The 20,014-nt window shown below is 53.7% G+C and overlaps 7 protein-coding genes across 7 annotated transcripts; 2 read left to right on the plus strand and 5 right to left on the minus strand.

Annotated features, from left to right (window-relative positions):
• Positions 1-872: 872 nt before the first annotated feature.
• J7T55_002907 (5-methyltetrahydropteroyltriglutamate-homocysteine methyltransferase) lies at positions 873-2,175 on the plus strand (the record flags this gene model as incomplete). Its single annotated transcript, XM_053138030.1, has 2 exons — positions 873-1,509; positions 1,607-2,175. The coding sequence occupies 2 exons, from the start codon at positions 873-875 to the stop codon at positions 2,173-2,175; spliced, it is 1,206 nt and encodes a 401-aa protein (XP_052998775.1).
• A 1,333-nt stretch (positions 2,176-3,508) lies between these two features.
• J7T55_002908 (C6 zinc finger domain-containing protein) lies at positions 3,509-5,883 on the plus strand (the record flags this gene model as incomplete). Its single annotated transcript, XM_053138031.1, has 6 exons — positions 3,509-3,589; positions 3,661-3,689; positions 3,782-3,856; positions 3,921-3,996; positions 4,061-5,553; positions 5,628-5,883. 6 exons carry the CDS (start codon positions 3,509-3,511, stop codon positions 5,881-5,883), a joined length of 2,010 nt encoding a protein of 669 aa, XP_052998776.1.
• Positions 5,884-6,499: 616 nt separating this feature from the next.
• Positions 6,500-9,889, minus strand: J7T55_002909 (IBR finger domain-containing protein; the record flags this gene model as incomplete). Its single annotated transcript, XM_053138032.1, has 5 exons — positions 6,500-6,813; positions 6,920-7,958; positions 8,204-8,262; positions 8,646-9,083; positions 9,151-9,889. The coding sequence occupies 5 exons, from the start codon at positions 9,887-9,889 to the stop codon at positions 6,500-6,502; spliced, it is 2,589 nt and encodes an 862-aa protein (XP_052998777.1).
• A 1,250-nt stretch (positions 9,890-11,139) lies between these two features.
• J7T55_002910 (uncharacterized protein) lies at positions 11,140-12,002 on the minus strand (the record flags this gene model as incomplete). Its single annotated transcript, XM_053138033.1, has 2 exons — positions 11,140-11,255; positions 11,315-12,002. The coding sequence occupies 2 exons, from the start codon at positions 12,000-12,002 to the stop codon at positions 11,140-11,142; spliced, it is 804 nt and encodes a 267-aa protein (XP_052998778.1).
• Positions 12,003-13,090: 1,088 nt separating this feature from the next.
• Positions 13,091-15,678, minus strand: J7T55_002911 (glycosyl hydrolase; the record flags this gene model as incomplete). Its single annotated transcript, XM_053138034.1, has 4 exons — positions 13,091-13,877; positions 13,947-14,910; positions 14,963-15,411; positions 15,467-15,678. 4 exons carry the CDS (start codon positions 15,676-15,678, stop codon positions 13,091-13,093), a joined length of 2,412 nt encoding a protein of 803 aa, XP_052998779.1.
• Positions 15,679-17,280: 1,602 nt separating this feature from the next.
• On the minus strand, positions 17,281-18,188 carry J7T55_002912 (carbohydrate esterase family 5 protein; the record flags this gene model as incomplete). Its single annotated transcript, XM_053138035.1, has 2 exons — positions 17,281-17,607; positions 17,685-18,188. The coding sequence occupies 2 exons, from the start codon at positions 18,186-18,188 to the stop codon at positions 17,281-17,283; spliced, it is 831 nt and encodes a 276-aa protein (XP_052998780.1).
• Positions 18,189-18,996: 808 nt separating this feature from the next.
• Positions 18,997-19,674, minus strand: J7T55_002913 (uncharacterized protein; the record flags this gene model as incomplete). The annotated part of the gene is made up of 2 exons (XM_053138037.1): positions 18,997-19,314; positions 19,558-19,674. 2 exons carry the CDS (start codon positions 19,672-19,674, stop codon positions 18,997-18,999), a joined length of 435 nt encoding a protein of 144 aa, XP_052998781.1.
• Positions 19,675-20,014: the final 340 nt, after the last annotated feature.

A 20,014-nucleotide genomic window follows, 5' to 3' on the forward strand; every position in this document is an offset into this window, starting at 1 on the left:
GAAAGCACGGTAAACAAAGCTTCTGCTGACCTCCAGGTACGGCATCGGCAAAACCGCGGCTGTTCCAGGATAAGATTGTATGTCGAACCCATCATGAAGTAACACCAAAGTTGTGGAATCGTTGGATTTTCCAAATTCTTGACGTGTAATCATGCATCTAGCTCCTATTTGCCACGGAAACATGGGAAAATGCGTCCCGACGAAAAATGGATAGTTTATTATTGACTCGTGCGATTGTTGATTATTATCGCGAAAGTGATATCTGGGATCTCCAAGGCCTAGAATCAGTCCTTGTCGGAAACCATGAAGGGCGGGTCCACAAAATAAGACGGAAATATATCCTAAATCCGATGTGGGTACCGACGCGATGGGTCTGTACTCTTTTGCTCTAGTTCAGTCGGCGAGCGAGACCGCAAAGTGCCTCTTGCTCGGAGGCTCAGGACGAACCAGAAAAGGTCTCCCTGCGGACTGGAGGTCAATGTTAGGACGGCGTCCCGTCCCTGGCCAGTAGCTGGGCTGACGAAGGTGGTCAGCAAGATCCGGGCCCAGCAAAACCTTCTCCAGTTTCTCCAACAAAACGCCCAACAACAAAGCGTCTGTAGCGCAGGGATAGGCCGGCACTGGCGAGGGGTCCTTCTCAATGCCCACAGTTCCCCGCACCTAGGATCGTCCTCGGCATCATTAGTGACCACCGCTTGGTGAGAGTGGGCTCGACGGACGGGCGCCGAAAGAAATCTGCTAAGTCGTCACAGACGTTTGCCAACATAGATCTGACATCTTCATTCACCTCAGCATTACAAGCAACTTGCGAGATACAGCTCTTCTCATCTCCTCACCCCGTAGGCCTCACCCCAACCTCATCACCACCCAGCATGGCTCCTCCCTTCCGTGCCGAGCACATGGGCTCGCTCCTGCGGCCGCAGCCCCTCCTGGACGCCCGCGAGGCTATCCGCGAGGGCAAGACCCCCGAGGATGCCGGTCTGCCGGCACTGGAGAAGCAGTCGGTGGCGGATGTGGTCAAAATCCAGACAGACCTGGGCTTCCGGGCGGTGACGTCGGGCGAGTACAACCGCACGCGGTTCTGGGGCAAGATGTGGGACGAGTTCGAGGGCACGGTGGCGCTGCAGGAGGCTGACGCCAGCATGTTCCGGCTGTACCACCCGGACGTGGTGTCGTTGATTGAGAAGGAGCGCAAGGTCATGCCCGGCGACAGCGTCATCGCCGACTCCAAGCTGAGCCACAACGCCGAGAAGAGCAAGAGCAATCTGCACGAGCTGCAGCTCGTCCAGGCCGCGCTGCCCAAGGAGAAGTGGGCCGACATCAAGCTGACCATGATCACGCCTGCATGGTTCCACATGCGCTACAAGCAGGGCAAGGCCTACAAGGAGGGCGTGTACGCGAACGATGCGGAGTACTTCAATGACGTGGCCAAGGTGTACCAGGCAGAGCTGGACCTGCTGTACAAGGCTGGTTTAAGGAATGTGCAGTTTGACGACCCTGGTCTGGCGTGTAAGTTTGCTGAATTCCGCAAGGTGTTTCTCGCGTAAAATGAATTCCAGCCTCTGCATGGCACTCGCCATGAGGGTGAACTGACATGAGGCGACAGACTTCTGCTCCCAAAAGTTCCGCCAAGGCTGGGCCGAGGACAAGGACAACATCGGCGAGGTGGACGACCTCCTCGACGCGTACATCAAGCTCTACAACGACAGCATCTCCAAGGTGCCCGCTGATATGCACACGGGCGTGCACCTGTGCCGCGGCAACTTCATCGGCGGGCGGCACTTTGCCGAGGGCGCGTACGACATCATCGCGTCCAAGCTGTTCCGCGACCTCAAGGTCAACACCTTCTACCTGGAGTACGACACGGAGCGGGCGGGCGGCTTCGAGCCGCTCAAGTACCTGCCCAAGGACCGGAACGTGGTGGTGGGCGTGATCAGCACCAAGCTGCGCGAGCTCGAGGACAAGGAGGAGATGAAGAAGCGCATTTACAAGGCGGCCGAGTACGTGGCCGAGGGCACCGGGCAGACCAAGGAGGAGGCTCTCAAGCAGATCGCCGTCAGCCCGCAATGCGGCTTCAGCACGCACGAGAGCGGCTACCCTCTGAGCCTGGAGGACGAGAAGAAGAAGCTAGCCCTGGTTAGGTCGATTGCCGACGAGATCTGGGGCGAGCCGTAAGTATTTGTACTCTATCTAGAGACTTTCTGTGGGGCGAGAAAGAGGCTGGAGGTGGCATATTGACAGGGGATGAAAATCGGAGTTGCGGCATTTCAACAGCATCAGAGGTCGTGCATGGGATGAATGGATGGCCCGGTTGCGGTGACGGTGTTCGGTTCGGGGGTTCTGGGTAAGGGAATGTGCATGATACCATGGATTCAACTTCCATCTTGGTTTTTTGGGGTGGCATGTATCGAGTATTCATCAGCGAACGGGTGGCGGTCAGCATCTCAAAATGTCAACAAGAAGAGTCTCACGTTCAAAATAGGTTGAGAATTAAAGACGACCAGGTTCCAGCTAGGTACCTAGCCACTGCTAGCGTGCTAGGTGGTCCAAAAGTTTCCAGAGATCTGGCAGCAAGTGTCAGGTCGACAAGATCATGGATATGGTGGAGGTCTATTCCGGAAGTGGCAGCTCGGAAGATTCTCAGGTCGTATCGAGAGGATTAAACCATTGGCGCGCATGGATTTTGAGAACAGGCCGTCCAAATAGGACCGATCAGCCTGGAGCTTGGGCCGAGCCAGCCTTGACTTGTGAGCAATCAATCTATGGTTCCGGCACTGACGGCTCATGCGATGCATGGGATTATAGCAAGCGAGGGATGGCATCAGGAGAAGAATATATTTCCGTCCCAGGTTGGCCTGCATTCACATGCATACGCCTCTCTGGCCCTCTCCCCCTGGACTGTGCCCCTTTTCTGGAATTCAGGCCCTGACACGCCTCATTACTGTACTCCCCGCAATTTCCCCGCGTTTCTTGGATCCCGAGGTCCTTCTGTCATTTTCCAATTGAGCTTCTCTTTTTGCTCTAAAAAAAAAGGTGACAGGCCAGTCCCAGAAAAACGGCCAGGTTCCCTCTTGTGGGGGGTTTGCAGCGTCCCAGGACCTTTTAACCTTTCCTTATCTCCACTGCAACGTCTCTCCCTCTATCTTTCTGCAGGTCCAGGCCCAGGTCCCAGGTCCCAGGTCCCAAGTCCCAGGTCCAGCCTCCTGTCGCCCTCGCCTCACCTCACCTGCAGCTGCGTGTCGCATCTGCTGTCCACCCTTACATGACTTGACCTGATATGCGTCTGCGTCTCTGCTTGACCGCGCCTATGCCTACCGGTCCGCCTCGGATCGATCCGAGGCTTCTGAGCACTACCGAGGCCGAGATTCGAATCCTGTAGCGAGCGAGCAGGCACAGAAAGAATCATACGAGCGGTCAACACACCTGGCCCAAAGCAACACGACGTCGCGTGGCCTGTCTGTTTTTTCCTCTTGCGTCACGACTTACTGCCCACCTGCTGGCCGCGTCGATGGATGATGAGAGGGACGTAGCGCCGTCATCTGAACGGTCTGAACAGCCTGCGAGGAAGAGACTGAGGACATCACATGCAGTGAGTTGCTACCCAGGCATTTCTGCCTCTCAGCCTTGCATTGACTTACCCATGGCTGACTCCTTTGGCAGTGCGACGTCTGCCGGGCACGCAAAATAAGGTTCGACTCATTTCTGCACTCCGCGACGTGACCCGACGCGCTTGAAGTGGAGTTTCTGTCGGGAGAGGAAGCTGATCGTGTCCGACTGCTAGATGTGACGGTAACAACCCGTGCACCTCGTGTGCCGTCTCGGAGCAGGACTGCACCTATGGATCTGAAGCCAACTCGTGAGCTCCATACACCTCTCCGGCACCAATTCAAGTCATCGTGCCAAGCTGACCAGCCCGACAGACGAGGCAAGAGCGATCTCATCCTGGAGGGAGTCCTCCGGGTAGAAAAATTCCTCCATGACCTGAACGCCAGTGTCGTCAGTACTACCCACTAGCCAGCCTTTTGAATTCACATGAATAGTGTCTCTGACACCATGGCAGATCGCCTCACCACTATCCGACAGGCGGCCGTCCTTCTTTTCTCAGCCGGCAGGCCCTCAGTCTGGCAGCCCCTTGTTCGAAGAATCACCCATCACTGAGACTCACCCTTACCGCACGGCTTGCCCACCGCGGACACCAATAAGTGATACCGCACACCAGCCTCCTCCAGACTTCAAGCATAGCCAGCACAGTCAGCACAGCCAGAATGGCCAGCAACCAAACGGCCAGAATGGCTTCGACAACGCCGTGCTCGACTCCATGCACACCTCCACCACCGAGTCCGTGTTGCAGTGGCCGCACTTCGATGTCTTCCCCTCCCTGCGCAACGACTACGTCTCCATCTTCGAGCTGGAGCAGTCACGTCTGCCCATCAAGATGCGCTCCTCCGCCATCATGTATCCCTTTGTCACCGACGACGAGATGGACTCGATCCTCGACGCCTTCCAGCACGGCGTCAACTTTTGGTACCCCACCATGTCGCGCCACCAGCTGGAGAAGGTGCGCCTGACTGTGAAATGCTTCAACGCCGGCGTGGCGGAGGAGCAGAGCGTCGAGGGCTGTCTGGCCTTCCTCACCATGGCGCTAGGCTGCGCGAGCCAAGCCATAGCCGGGCTGGCCTCCGCCACCGCGCCGCTTTCAGACGAGGACCTGAAGCACCGCTCGCAGCGCCGGGACATGGGCGATCTCTACTTCGACCACGCCCTCCGCCGGCTGCACGTGGTGCACATGGACGTCGGCTCGACGGCGACCCAATGCCTCTTTTTCACAGCCATGTACTTTGCCTCGCTGCGGCGGCCGCTGCAGGCATGGGAGTACATCAATGCAGCCTCGGCAAAGTGCCTCTTGCTGCTCTCCTATCCGCCAAGCGGCGACACGGCCGAGGACAGCGAGCGCATCCGGCGCATCTTCTGGTCCTGCTACGTGCTGGAGAGCGACTACCTGGCGGAGCTATCCGCACTGCCGCAGTCGGGGATCGCGCGCATCGAGTCGTCGATCCCGCTGCCCGGCGCGTACTCGACGCACCGGCGCCCGCGCGTCGAGGAGCAGTCGTCGCTGTACTTCCTCGCCTGCATCTCGATGCGCCGCCTGCTCAACCGCGTCCACCAGCTGCTCTACGCCCGCGGCTCCGGCGCCAGCCTCGACGCCGCCCGCTTCCCCTACGTCGTCGCCGAGCTCAACCACCAGCTCGACGAGTGGCGCGACGTCCTGCCCTCGGCGTTCAGCTTCACCGTCGACACGCGCGCCACGCAGACTGAGGCGGGCGGTTTCCTGCGCCAGCGGTATCTTACCTGCCGTAGCGTCATTTATAGGCCGTATCTCATGTGGATGCTCAGCGGGAGCGGCTCGGGCGGCGACGGGCTGAGCGTGCACAAGCCTAGTTCTGATGTGCTGAATGGATGTCGGGCGTGTTTGGAGGCGTGTCTGCTGCACATCCTCAACCTGCGAGGTTTTGCGCACACAGTATTGGTGGACACATGGATTTGCTCGCTTTCGTAAGTCTTACCCCTTCAGTTGCGATGTTATAGATTCGCTGTGGCTTGATCGGATGGCTGACTGACGTATTCAGGATGGCCGGTGCGATGCTCGTCCTCCTCGCAGCCTCGAGGGTGCCGTCCCTACGCGGCGTCATCGGCGCCGACCTGCTAACGGCGGGCGCCCACCTCAAGGGTCTGTTGACGAGCTGGCAGCAGGTGTCTGGGGGCCCGAGCTCCCCCAGTGTCGAGCAGAGCGTGAGGGTCATTTGTGAGGCGGATGAGTTTATCGGCCAGGTGTTTGCGGCGGGAGACATGCTCGCGTTGTACGGTCAAGGGAGCGAGTCCTAGCTGAGGGAAGGCAATTGTACGAGAATATCCAGCGTGGGATGTAAAACATAGCTCTGCGTGGGATAAGAGAGCGTCTCGGTCTAGAGCCAGTTATTAAGCCCAAGTCCGGCATTCGGGGCAAATCGTGGCACACAAAAGGGGAATGAGAAAGCAGCATTTGATGTACAATTTCTTCTGCCTACTTATCTAGAGGTAGCCCGCCGATGTTGTGGCGGCGCCGAATGATTCTTCATCTGTCCTCGGTAGGTAGCCATCGTGTCGGACTGAGACCCTTTCTGAGCCTATGAGATTAAATATGAGTACAACGAAGAAAGGAAAGAAAAGAAAAGGAAATAGAGAAACAGCGGCCAGTCTCGCGGCGTTTCTCCACTGGAAACCACCTCCCCTGTCAACTGAACCTGAGCAGCCAGGACTAAGGGGAAACTGATCCGCATCCTCGTCGCCGACATCCTGTCCATCCCTCATGACGGCTACGAAAGCCCATGTATGTCCAAGTGGCATCGCCACTATCCTCTCCTCATGAAGTCAAACTACTCCCGAGCTGAATTTAAGGCAGCAGACTTTCTCGCACTGCTTCTGACCTCAGCCGCCGTGGTGGCTGAGCATCACCATGCATCTACAGGCGATTGCGCTTGCACCGGACGCAAGCCTCCAGATCGCACTGGGTACACTCCAAGATGTAATCCGGCATGTTGTCGCCGCAGTTTCCACACCTAAACGTTCCCCGCTTCTTTTGCCAACTGAGGTGCTGGCAGGCGTGGTTCCGGACGATGTGGCTCCTCCGCTGCTGCACAATCTGTCGCTGTCTTGCCTGGGACTGCTGGTGGAATCTTGGGTCACGGGCAGCTTCTTGCTCGGCCTGACGGGCGAGCGTCTCTTCGTCGAAGAGCTGGCATTTGCACGCTCCTGGCTGTCCCCTGGCTTTCCGGACTGCGCCGCAGCTGTAACAGAACTGAGCGCCGCATCGACAGACTTTGATTACGTCCGTTAACTATGAAATCCTCAAAGTTTGTGTATAAAGAAGTTTTGTACTTACTCATGTGGTTGCAACCTTTCGTGAGCTCCACGATTTTGTTGCAAGCGAAGCATTGCTGCCAGCCTTGTTTCTTCGCCAAAGCCAAAAGCTGCTGGGCTGCCTCGTCTTTGGGACAGTCTGTCCCCTTGTGGACGGCAGCCTTGCAAATGCAACATGTCTTGTTCTGGCAATTTGGGCAGGTTGCGATGTCGTTCTTAATTCCCTGGGGAGGAATGAAGGTGGAGCAGTTGGGCCGGTGGCAGTACGTTCTGTTTGGTGTTTCCATCTCAAGCTTCCTTGCCAGGTATTTGCCGACGAGCTGCCCACCGAGGAAGATTTGAATCTGGGTTTTCGTCTCGGGGATGCGCTGGCTACAGCAACGGGCGGGAAACAATGTCTCGTCGGTGAGGGAGCTTGTGAAAAGCTGTTGGATGCATCCGCGACAGTACTCGTGGGAGCAAGGGAGTCGTGCAAGATCATGGAAAGGGAAGCTTTCAGTGCAAATCAGGCATGGCCGAACCTTCTTTGGTCGTAGAGATAGGCTCAGGCTGGGACCGTCTGGGGAGTAGATATCGTCGTCATCGTCGTCAAAAGGAGGTAAATTGTACCGAGCCTCGAGTTTAACGCGAAGCTCGTCATTGATCTTAGCATTCGTGTCGGATTCTGGGCGCTGGGGATGTTCTGGGAGGCGGCCATGATGGTGGAGTTGCAAGGCTGCCTGTCGATCGCTGTCGGCTTGTTTCTCCTCAGCCAGTGCCGCTGCGATGATGCTTTCGTCGTGGTGCACGGCTTGAACGATACTCTGTGCCATGACTTTGTCCGAGAGGAAAGTAGTCTGGGCTTCGAGGTCCGCCAGGTAGACTTCAATCGCCGTCTTGGAATCATAATCGATCTGGCCTGGTTTTCCCTTCATCTCTGCCATAGCCTCTTCGACATCCTGCCTCAGTATCTTGATGACGAGACTGCGCGTCGCCAGATCCAAGTGGTCGAGACAGATATCCGTGATGGAAAAGAGTTTGACGATCTTCTTGGGCATGTTCTTATCAGGAGAGCGATTATCCTAAGTTCTGTATTGAACTCTCCAAGAGTTTTGGGGGTCGTCGTTTGCAGTCAACTTGCCAGTTGGTCGAGTGATGGTTGGAAGTAAGGTTGCTAGGTAGGTAACAAATTTGTGAACCCACGGCAGGTGCGTCCAGATTTTGCCAAACCGCGACAGACGTCGTTTTCACTTCAACTTTCCATTCAATTCTGAAGCTGGTTGAGTTCATGCACGCAAGATGATTTTGTGGACAAAGCCACAGTAACAGGTCTGAAAACAAGGCCACCAGCCGTTATGGCTACGGAGTACGAAAAGTAGTCAACACCTGGTTGGAGCTTTGAGGCATCGCAAAATCAAAAAAAGGCATTAGATTTATGGAATGTGAGGCTTTACAGAACTCTACTTGTATTATAGAAGATCCGCGTCTTCGGTCCTGTGCTATGTCTACTCGTCGATTTAACCATGGGCGGGTACCTCTACGCAGGTAGATGGCAACTCCGTCCTCATTCACGGCTCTGGCTGCCGCTGTTGCTCGCCTCGCCTCATTCGTCTCAAATGAAAGATCGCAATGAGGTCACCAGCATTTTTGAGAAACCCTGTAGACTTCGAAATGAAGTCCAAACCAGCGAATTGGGATTCCAGCAAGCTAGCTGGCTGCAATCGCATTTCGCCTGCATCGCAAGCAAAAGATGGCCTGGCAGACCGTACATTCGAACAGGAAGTTCGACATGAAGGTGTTGCAGCTCTGGCAATCTTGACCGCCCCGGACTCGTCGCCAGTTGTGCGCGTGGCTGTCAGGGTCGGTTGTCCTCCATGGTCCCCGAAGTCTCATGTGCTCTCTCGCTTGTACCCGCCGCCCTGTCGCCAAAAGCCTGCGTAAATCCGGCAACAACGCGTGTGGATTCACTTCAGCCTGAACGGGAAAGGCAAGCCCATCAGGCTCAACAGACTCATCAGCCTCGACAATCTCGTCAGGCTCAACAATCTCGTCAGGCTCGGGACCCCAGTCAGGCCGTTCAATTTGGCGGCCGTCATCGTTCTGATCGTCAATGACCTCAGGTTCAAGGGTCCCGAACTGAGGGCAGGGACATGTCTTCCACTCCTTGCCACATGCGTAGCAGAATTTGACACCGCACATGCTGCAATCTGTTGATCGATGATCAGTACATGCCTCCAAGAAGACTCGGACATAGGGAATTTACGCTTGACATACTCATTTCATTACAACCATCAATTCTGTCGACCATGTTCCTGCAACGAAAGCATCGCTGCCACTTCTCCTCTTCAGACATCCGGAGAATCTGCTCCATCGTAGGGTCCACAACGCACTCGCCAGTGTGCCACTCAGCCATGCAATCCACGCAAGTGACGCGACCACAGGTGCACTCCGCCTGTCCCTCCTTGATGCTCTGGAGTGGGACAAACTTGCTGCAGTCGAGCTTAGAGCAGAACGTTGGGTTAGGCGTATCGATCTCGGCCTTCTTCTCCAAGTAACGCTCCCAGAGCTCGGGGGCAATGAACGTATCATTGTCGGGCAGGATTGGCTGGTGACAGCATTCCGCAGGGAACAGCTGCGTCCTCTTGGCGGCCAGCTCGAAGCGATTGACGACACAGGTTTGACACCAGTCGTGGCCGCAGGCAGAGCGGTAGGTGTCGTGGTAGTTGAAGTCGTCCAGGCAGCTAGTGCATGTCCGCTCATCAGTGTTCTCGCGAGCCTCAGGTACATGACTGGCGGGGTCGTATCCTTCGTCCTCCTGGTCCCAGATCCCTAGTTGCTCGCCCTCTTCCTCTTGCAGCGCTAAGGCTACAGCGCGATCCAAAGCGATCTGACGATCAACCTCTACCTGCCTTCGATGCAGGTCTAGAGCGGCTTCGGCTTCCTGGAGCTGTTGTCTCAACTCGTCAACTCTGTGAGCGAGTACTCGACCCTCATCATCGGCCACGTGGTCCATGATTGCAAACGACTCGAGTTGGTGTATGATTGTGCTGAATGTAATCGAGAAGGTGGTTTTGATGATATTAAATGACTGCAAAGTACGAGCACCGACGGGCGTGTTTGATTGAGTCCTAAGGCAGGCTTGTGTTTGACACGTCTTTGGCAGTCGACGCGGGCTGGTGGGAAGTAAACAGAATGCCGTGGAGGAGACACACAGGTGCAGTGCGGAAGGGGGAATCGTTTGGGTGGAACAATCAAGGGACTGAATTGGGAGTCTTCATAAGTAGGTGCTGCAAGTGTCCAGAAAGTTAGCAGACGAAAAGTTGGGTTCCAAGTTTTAGTTGGAAAGGAACAGATGGTTGTGGTGAAGTAAAGTCGGCGGGCATTTTCAAGATGAGATCGAACCTTTTGCAGCAGTGACAAGTTATCGCCTGCGTCGCACGCAATACTGATGCGTGGTGCGCTCTTGAGAAAGATTTCAGGACGTATTCACAGTCTCGTGGCCAGCTAGCAACGAAGGTAAAAGTCAGAACTGGCAAAAGACCTCATGCTCAGCTGCTGAAGAGTGGCTCCTGAGGTATCGAGGCAAACAACAAGCTAGTGGCTTTAGAGTCGACACTTGATTAAAGTAGCGGTCCTGGAGGCCGCTGAAGTTGGGCTGGCTTAAGAAAGGAGGTGCCGTTATTTGTCCACCGCAAGACGAAATTGAAAGGGAAAACTTTGAAAGCCTGCTCAAACGCTAGCTGCGCATCTGTGATTTAATTCAAGTGAATTACCAAACGGCCAACTTAGAACGTAAACAACTTCCGTGATGTACAAACGGTACTGTAGCGTGGCCTCGCCAGCAAAGGTCAAATTTGCACACGTCTTTACCAGCTAATTCATAGATCTCTAGTACGGGAGTGTGTCTCATCTATTCTTAAGGATTTCACGCGAACAGGCCACTCCACAGAAAGGTGTCTTTTCCAGGGCGCGCTCATACAATAAAATTACCTGGCTGGGCATACATGGCCTCCTTATGCTTTGTTTGAGGTTCATAGCAGCAGCCTTATATTGTGTAATATTGCGTATAGCACTTGACAGTAAGGCTCGTCGCTGTGTCTGACAAAGCCTGTAATTCATCACCACTCATTTCTCCTAGCCCATACCCCTCAAACGTGCCAGCACCCAGCTGAATCTTCCCTTTCCTGCTCCGTGCCTATTCGAGTCGAAACCGAAGAGGCATCCGTACCTTGAGCCCAGATATGGACCGATACGTCAGGGGCACTATTCGTGCTGATGCTTCTTGAACTTGCATCCGGGGTCGATTTTGGCATCATCGCAGCAGGTCCAGCTGAGAACTTCCATACCCGAGATGGGAAGCCTACGCATCTCTAGTCGTCCTATCATAACATTCAGCTTTGCCAAGTATTTCTCTACTTTCGATAAGTGTATGACTCACCAGGGTGGTACCTGCAGGACCGTTCCTTGTTCTCATCGTCGTAAAAAGACTTCTTGCACCTCAAGCACTTGAAGAGGGTGCGCGCAGCCTTGCTGACTTGAAGCTTGTCCAAGGTGACAAGAACAAGCAATGACTCCAACATACGCTTTCTCATGTCTTCATCTCCGTCGCAGATGGCGAGACCGATTGCGCGTAGCTCCATCTCTGTCGCCGAGTTAATGAGCGCCGCTTGGTCGGTCCCCATGAGGCCAGCTCCGTGAGGCTTGGACTGGCGCAGAACTCTTAAGATGTGGACAATCCGCTTCTTGGCGTTTTCGTCCTCGCAGAGGACAACCAAGACGGTCTGTAGTTCCTTCCGCGTCGCCTTCTTGATGGGGGTGAGGGGATCAGCCGCTTCGGGGGCGACTTCGTCGGGCTTGACATAGCGCAAGACCTGTGAGTAGTTGTCGACCTGCTTCTTTGTGTCCTCATTCTTGCAGAGGTCGATCACGATAGTGTACAGCTCTTGACCAGTCGCCTGCTGGATGAGGGCAATGTGGTTACCAGCCTCGAGGTTATTTCTATCGGAGGTGGATCTGCGGGATGCTCGAAGGTCGTTGACGACTCGCTTCTTGATGTTGTCGTTCTCGCAAAGAGCGTGTGCGATAGCACGCAGCTCGCTCAAGGGAGTGCTCATGAGTGCGCTCATGATGATCAGGAGGTATCGAAATCGATGGAAGGATTGAAAGTAGGTGACGAAGTAGGGGGTGTTTCAAAGCTGAGAAGAGTGGCTTGAGCAGCCACAATTGTCTTGGTCTGATCGTAGAATGCTGCAGAGAGAGGACTTGTGGTTCAGTGTGCTTCGTAAAACGAACTCTTGGTCAGATGGGTAAGAAAGGAAGGGGGGAGGAAAGGAGAAGAACAGCGGCGTAGGGAAGACGAAGATTTTATGTTTCGTACTGAAGGAAGTTTTCTGTGAATAGGCCACCGGCGAGGCTTCTGGAGTGAATATTGGCAAGTGAATTGGGACGGCGGACGTTCAAAGAGTTGAAGTGTCGTTGGTTTCAAGATTCTGATTGGCTAGGGCAAATAATTCCCAACCCTCCAGGTGAATTGAAATCCCACCTTACCTTATTCACTTCGACGAGTTGACAAGGGTACGTACAAATCAGGCCCCGATTCACTTGTTACATGTCACCCTCTTATACCTAGGTACGCTGTTCGAGGAAAGGACAGATCCGGTTGTGGAGGTCAGTTGCCTCACAGTGATCGAGGAGCTCAGCTGCAGACGTCTTTCAAAAGTACCTACTGCAAGTCCCACGAAAACACATGTACCGGTGATTATCTACGAGGAATTCGTTCCTCTTTGGTGTGGTGGACGGTCAGAAGCCTGACTAGTATAAGGTTGATAGGAGGTGACATAGAATCCCGTACGTTTTCTTCCCAGAATTCACTTTCAACTAGGAGGTATATGAACCAGCTGGGAGACACCTTGACCGAGATACTAACCCGAGAAAATCTGTCCGTAGAGCCAGCGTCTGAGAGATAGGAACATTTATCTTATGGGTTTAGGTTTTCATACATTATATTGATGATGGACAACGGCGTGTAGCCTTCCATACGAGCATAATTCAGTCCTACCCTCGAAGCATGCGGATGCTTTATCAATAAGGTTTCAATGCATCTCGGCCCATAGATCTATTCTATCTTGAAATTTAAACTATAGGAGACTACCCGCAGTAGGCCATTACACATCTAGAAGCTGTGGATCCGTGCTAAGTAAAATTTCGGCTGGAATCATAGCAAGAGATGTCCCGGACTAGGCGGTACATCACCAGTATCCCATTTAGTCTGTTCTGGACCAAGCTGGAATTCCAATAAGCTCCCCGTCCCATTCCCAGTCAGCTCACTGTGGCTGATCCAGCTCTTAGTCCACGTTTGTCCATTCACCTTGAGTTCCTGGACATAGGGGCCATTTTCCAACCCGTCGGCCAACACACGGATTATACCTCCTGAATCACCCAGCGTGATGCTGATGTCCTCGAACCACGGTGCCAAGATCAGGTAAACAGGCTGAGCAGCAACTGGGTACAGCCCGACCATGTTCCAAATCAGCCACGAACTCATCGAGCCCGCATCATCATTCCCTGGAATTCCCGACGGACCATTCGTGTAGTATTCATCCACAACATCTCGTGACCTCTGCACAGATTTATGCTGCCTTTGCGGCAGGTAGTTGTACAAGAAGGGCGTCATGAAGCTCGGCTCGTTGCCGGGGTTGAATATGGTGGTGCCGGCATCGTTGTTGCTCTGCTCTGACTCAGACAGCCCCTTGATGAACATAGTATCCAGGCGAGCCTCGCTAGAATCTGCTCCGCCCATGAACGATATCAGGGTCTCCATGTCGAAGTGGAAGCCCATGCCATACTCCCAGGGTACTCCCTCGTATGTTATGGCGCTCCAGCTGCATTGTCCGCACGTCAAGGGGGTGTACGGCTGGATCGATCCGTTGGCGTACGTCGGTGCTAGGAATCCGGTGAAATTGAGTGCTGTAGTGTTGTGTGACCACGTCTTTTGCCATCCGCTGTTGAAAAATTGTCAGTCTCTAGGGCGGGAAGTGTCATATGAGTACATAAGGGACCAAATTCCTTACGCTGATCGGTTTAGATACCTGGCTGCCTCTTCAGGGGCCTCTCCCTTGGCGACTTGTGAGACCGAGAAATCGTTGTACGCGTATTCCACCGTCTTGCTCAGACATCTTCCTTTGTCAGGAGTGACATAGCCGTATTTAATCCAGTCGGACAGGGCACCCCTGCCCTCCTTCGTGCTCCCAGTGAGGTCCTCCCAGTCCAGGTTGTTGGGAGGCTGGACCTCCGCGTTGGTCTTCATTGCCTTGTAACCGTCTGACCAGTTGATGCCTCCCCTCAGGCCCTTTACGTATGCGTCAGCGAGTACGTTGTCAGCATTTGAACCGCCTTGTACTCTGCCGTTGTAGTTGCGACTGCGCCCGTCGGGCAGGAATCTCTCATGGCGCCAAATATCAATCAGAGCCCTGACCATATCTGTCTGGCGATCGGGAAGGATGAGGGTGATCAAAGGGTGGAGAGTTCGGAATGTGTCCCAGAGCGTGTAGAAATCATCGTAGTAAGGCTCCTCGGAGTCCCAGTTGGGGTTTTCACCAGTGCGGTCCGAAGGCATGAGGTGAGAGTGGTATAAGGCCGTGTAAAACATCTGCAACTGGGTATCGTTGGTGGTGGTCACGTTGATTTTTGAGAGAACCTCGGAATTCCAATTATCCTGGGCGGACTTCGCGGTGGCGTTGAGGTCCCACTCGGATATTTCATCGAGGAAACCGCAAGCTTTATCTGCAGAGATCCATGAGACACCCACTTTGGATATCACGGTAGAGGTGTCTCCAGGAAATTCGAAGAGTCCTCCGATGCGGTTTCCGTATTGGTAATTGTCCGCCCCGGCCTTCAGAAATGTGTCATTTGTGAAGTTGGGCTTAACATCTGTTGTGTTCGGCCAAAATGGGTCGGTATTTTTGCCCCAGAATAGCTGAGAACTCGAAGGCGTGGTATCGAAGTGACCGCAAAAGTAGACTCGAAAGTCTCCGCCTATTTGATGTCAGTATACCACAAGCATTCTTTTGATCTTGAAGAATCTCACCCCAAGCCCATCCCTCTCTGAAAACCGTATAGCCAGAGTACCATGCCCCGTCCTCACTGCGCTCAAGGTACCCATTGCTGTACTGTTGTTCCTTCTTTCCCACTCCTGGAAGGAAATGGCTTATGTCTACCAAGACGTATTTTCCGTCGCTGTCTTCGGGAAATTGATACTTCATAATACCAGCGTGCATGCTGGCACTGATCTCGGCGGTGACTCCATTCTGCAACTGCGTCTTGTAGTACCCGACTGTAGCTTCGTCTTTCGCCACACGCGGCTGCATGTAGGTGAGGTTGTCGAACAAGTTCACGTTTTCGAGCGTTGTGAGAGGCATCTGCGGAATTAAGCCATACGTAGGTGCCCCTCCGGTTCCACTGACGTGCAGAAGGGAGATGCCAGTGACGTTGCCATCTGGCGTGTAGCCTGCATTGGCCGAGAAGGAGTAGTTGAACCTTTCGAGCCCTGTGTGAGCATTATTTCTGGCAGCATAGCGAAGGTGTAGCTTACCTGGTTGTGTCGATTCCCACCTTGGCGGCGCCAAATGGCAAAGACGCGCCGGGGAAGACATTGCCGGCGTTCCAGGCAAGACCAGGAATCGGACCCTCCGTTCCGATGAAGAGATTTACATGTTGAGTGAAGTCTTGCACCGTGTCAGCTCCACTGGTGCTAATAGCCGCCAGTAGGAGCAATGCTACGGCCTTTTTTACTACACGTAACATGGTGGTATCGTCAACAAGTATGGCCCGGCCCAATTAGACGAACGTTCTATCGACGCTGAAGAACCACAAGACACCCGCCGATGGACGAACAAAACGACCGAGTGTACTTATTATAGGATGTTACATATCCGTAAACAACAATCGGAAAACGACATGACTGGTCCGATTTCAATCTCTCCCGACGGGACTTGTCTATTTAATTTCCTTGCTATGTCTGTCTAATGAGCCATGCCTAGTGAGCCATCTACCCCGAATGCCCGACAAGCCTTGACCCGCAGTGGCTCCATCACGACGGTTTTCTCCAAGTCGAATCCACGTCTGACCCCGCAAAGACCTGGTCTCCCCTGTATCTCCCCACAAAAGTCAGTGCTAAAGTCACAACGGGCACGACTTGGCAGAGGGGAAATTTATAGAACTTGACCAAACCCAGCTACTCTAACCCACGATTTTGCGGTGACTCGGCTCAGTCCCTGAATGGATCACGCAAGCGTGTAATCATGTGGCTTTTCGCTTCTCCTCTTCCTGGTCCATCCTTCAGTGTTCGTCCCGATTTCGCGGATCGTCATGATAGTGGTTCCCAATTCCTGGGTCCGTAGCACACACACGTGCCTGGATATCTCGCAAACTCGTCAAATATCAATTGACGCATGCAAGGGGCTCCCGAACCTTAAAGTCTGCTTCCTCTCCAGGATGTTATGTCATTCCACTTCCATAGTATCAGGTTGGGTCACGACTCGCGATCTTCGAGGCCGTATACTTACACATAGTTCATCTATGGAGTACACGGCACAGTCGAAGTCGATGCCGTTGAAGAACTACCCAGGTCGGTCTTAGGTCGACGGGCGGCGCGAATAAATCATTTTCTTCCCATGAATGCGGGTGTTGGAGTGACGCTGTACACATGAACGCAGGTCCGCTCGTGAATGACGTCGCAGCCCTAGACCCCTGTGTGAGCTTGTCTTCTTAGGTCAAGACCAAATCAGCTGCCCCCTCGCACCCCATCCCATAGCAGCTCAGATGCAAATCAACGATATTGAGACTTTACACAGATATTTCACTGCGATGGTGAAGACCATGACCAATTTGCCCTAGAATGGAGGCGGATTACAGAGGATATTAGTTGAACAAATTTCCAGATTTCTGCAAGATATTCACATGCATTCGGTAGGCCAGTAGGATTGTGATGGTCGAGCAGCTGCTGTAAACCTTGATTTTCTCAAGGTCTGTCAGCCGCATCGCCTGTTACACGCTTTTGTCTCTCCTCCTAATTGGTACTGTGCTTTGATGTGAGTGTATTCTTTTGTACTTCAGCGTATTACTTATCTCGTATGACGTGTGAATTTATGCTTATATGTCCAATATGCAGGTACGTATCTACAGTACAGCAAGCCAACGTGGTGCCAATCCATGTATCCAGACGCGTCGGCCACCAAAACAACTCTATATACACAGGTCAAGCATGGTGCACTGACATGCAGTCTCTGACCCAGCCGCCGTATTACTGTAGTTCTGTCTTAGCTGTGAGCTTGACCTTCATAGGTCTGAGCTGGGGCGTAACAATGCTGCCACCCCGTACACCCTGCCTCCGCCGCTCTATAGCACTCACACGGCCAGCATCCTCGCGGCTTCTGCTAACAGCGCAAAGCCCGCCGGAACTGCTACGCCCCGCGCTGCGGCATTGGTCGTTACGGTTCCCGAGCCTGAGCTGGATCCAGAGGAACCAGAGGAACTAGAGCTGTTGCTGCTGCCCGATCCACCCTTTACTTTCTGGGTAATAAAGTTGACAGCCGAGGTCCCGTTATCCTGAACATAAGACAGATGCACGGTGAGGTTCTGGCCCGAGTCGCAGAAGGTGTCGCCGGAGTTGCAGAATGACACCATCTTGTTCGCCACAGGAGCACAACCGGAACTATCGTTGCGCGGGAAGACCTATGATCAGTCGTCAGTCAGCCTGCCTGGACAGGGCCGTTATTGGGGCCGTTATTGAAGGACTTCAGGTGACTCACCCCATTCTTCGTCGAAGTTCCCTCGTCATAGGGCTGGTTTATAGCGTGCGTAGGGTCGCCCATCAACATAATCGCAGAGACCTTGTCCAAAACGCTTGTCGAAATGGCCTGCGTCTTGGCGAATCCGCTGACCGTCGAGCCACACACAGTGTCCGCCGTGACCTGCGCGCCCTGGGAGTACCCCATCAGGACCATCTTGCTGCTTGGGCACGCCTGGGCATAGCTGTTGACGAGCTGGGTCATCGCGGTGACGCCCTGGCCTTCTGAGTTCGGGTACATGTCGAGCGTGGCCGGGTACACGACGGCCTCGGCGTTGGATCCGGGCAGCTGCTCGATCACGCGTGTCGAAATGTTGGCGAGGACGCCAAACCCCGGCGGCTCGAGGGAGGCGCGGGCCACTATCAAGTGCACCGCATTACCGGAGACGCATGCTTGCGAGCTTGTGTTCGTGGCCTGTGCCGCGGCCATGGCCACGAGGCCAGAGAGGAGCAGTGGTGTGATCATCGAGATGTTTGTTCGTATTCACCTGGAACCGCGAACAGAATAACGACCGTAGGGTCGGGGAGGGGTTTTACTCTGGACAGAGGAAGTTCAACAAGGTGGGAATAACGAAAGATTGAATGACGAAGAGACTGAGGTGACAGAAATAAGATGGGATAAAATGCAGAGCAGTCTACCTATATTCGCATGACATTCCGCCACACATACGTCCAGGTGGAACATTATGGTTTCTAGCGCCCATGGTGAAGAAGCTTCGAACATCAGACTCAGTAAGAAACATGCCGTTTTCCGAGTTCTTGGGCGCTCATGTGTTGCATTCCGTCTTTACATTAGCTTGCGAGCAAGGAAGCACCCTGCTCCGAACGACCTTTGTTTCGTAAACGCAGAGTCCTGAGATTGCAATAACACCTCGCGATATACACTCATCCATCGATTTCTCTGGTTTGACAGGGACGGAGAATTCCAGATTTGGTGGAAATGATGGCAAGTGCCCGAAAGAAAGTTCACAGGCCGGTCTCTGTGCACCTCGGCTGCCAATGGACGCCAAACTAGACTCGAGCTACTGAATTTACCGACGTCAACGAGGAAAGCCATACCAATCGCCAGCGCCCGCGGCCACACTGTTCTGGCTGGAAACGTCTGCCTGCCCTGTTGTGGCTTAGTTTGGCTCAAGGACGAGGGCAGACCGAATAAGGAAAGCTTGCGATTTCCCCAGCCATTCTGAGAAGGTGATCTTAGAAGGTGATCTTAGCAGTCGCGCAGGGCCACGAATCGCGCGCGTTCGATGAATGCGACTGGCAGTGCTTACGTTTCAAGCATTGCCGCCGCTAATGCATAGCCTATCCTGATCGGCCTCTGGTGCGGTGGTTGTGTGGTGCCGACTCCAGTAGTTCTTGATCAGCGCCCAGGGGCCGAACTTTGTAACCCGGCACCTGAATCCGAGTAACCAGGCACGTGCCAGGTTGGGCGGCAAACCTGCAGCGCAAGCTGAACCATTTTCTAGCTCCCTAAGCCGCTCGGCCGCACCCATGCCGAGATGTAGCGCTTGTTGTTTCACAGCCTCGAGTCTCTGTGCAGCAGAGATTCGTCCCATGTTCAAGACGATTCTCGGCGACAGATAAGGTTTCTCCTGGGCTGAAAAGGTGCGTAGCAATTTATTGCTTGTTACTTCTGCTTACACAGTAATGTGTCATTCAAGTCAACAGCATCGAAGCTATGATCGAATCGGCCGCGAGACATCAGGTCCAATGTTTACCACGGCATGGCTATCGACTGGTTCTTCGCTGATTTCGTATCCTGTGCAAGTAACTATGTCGAATTTTTTAAGTTTCACGCGGCCTACTCTGTATGTATTCTAGTGAGTTTAAGCGACCCTAACGTCCGCTGCGAATGCTGTCCGCGATATAGCCAGTACCCTGAGGTTCACTTGCATGCCAGCCGCTTTGTGTGTCCCTAGCGCCTCCTGAGCCAGGTCGATGGCGCCCAACATGGTGGACACGAATTGAGGTCGACGATTCTGCAAGGTCACTCTTGGGTCAGGCTGGTGCGGGAAACAATGACGGGAGTTTGAGGCAAGACGAAGGTTGAGGCATTGTGCTGGAACGGCTTGTAAGACCCGCGCACGGAGACTTGGACGAGAATTTGATTAATGGTGAGCAGCAATTGGAGACTTTGGGAAAAGGCGCTCATGTCTGGTACGAGCTTAGGCTCGGGTGTCCGCTTTGGGGCCACAGTATTTATGTAGATTAAATAGGAGAAAAGAAGGGGGGGTATGGGAGAAAATTAACTGAGACATTTTCTGATAGTATAATTTCCCATGAGGGTTATCC

Source organism: Diaporthe amygdali (genome assembly GCF_026229845.1).
Source record: "Diaporthe amygdali strain CAA958 chromosome Unknown NODE_3_length_2959817_cov_65_330692, whole genome shotgun sequence".
In the NCBI taxonomy this organism is placed as follows: Eukaryota; Fungi; Ascomycota; class Sordariomycetes; order Diaporthales; family Diaporthaceae; genus Diaporthe; species Diaporthe amygdali.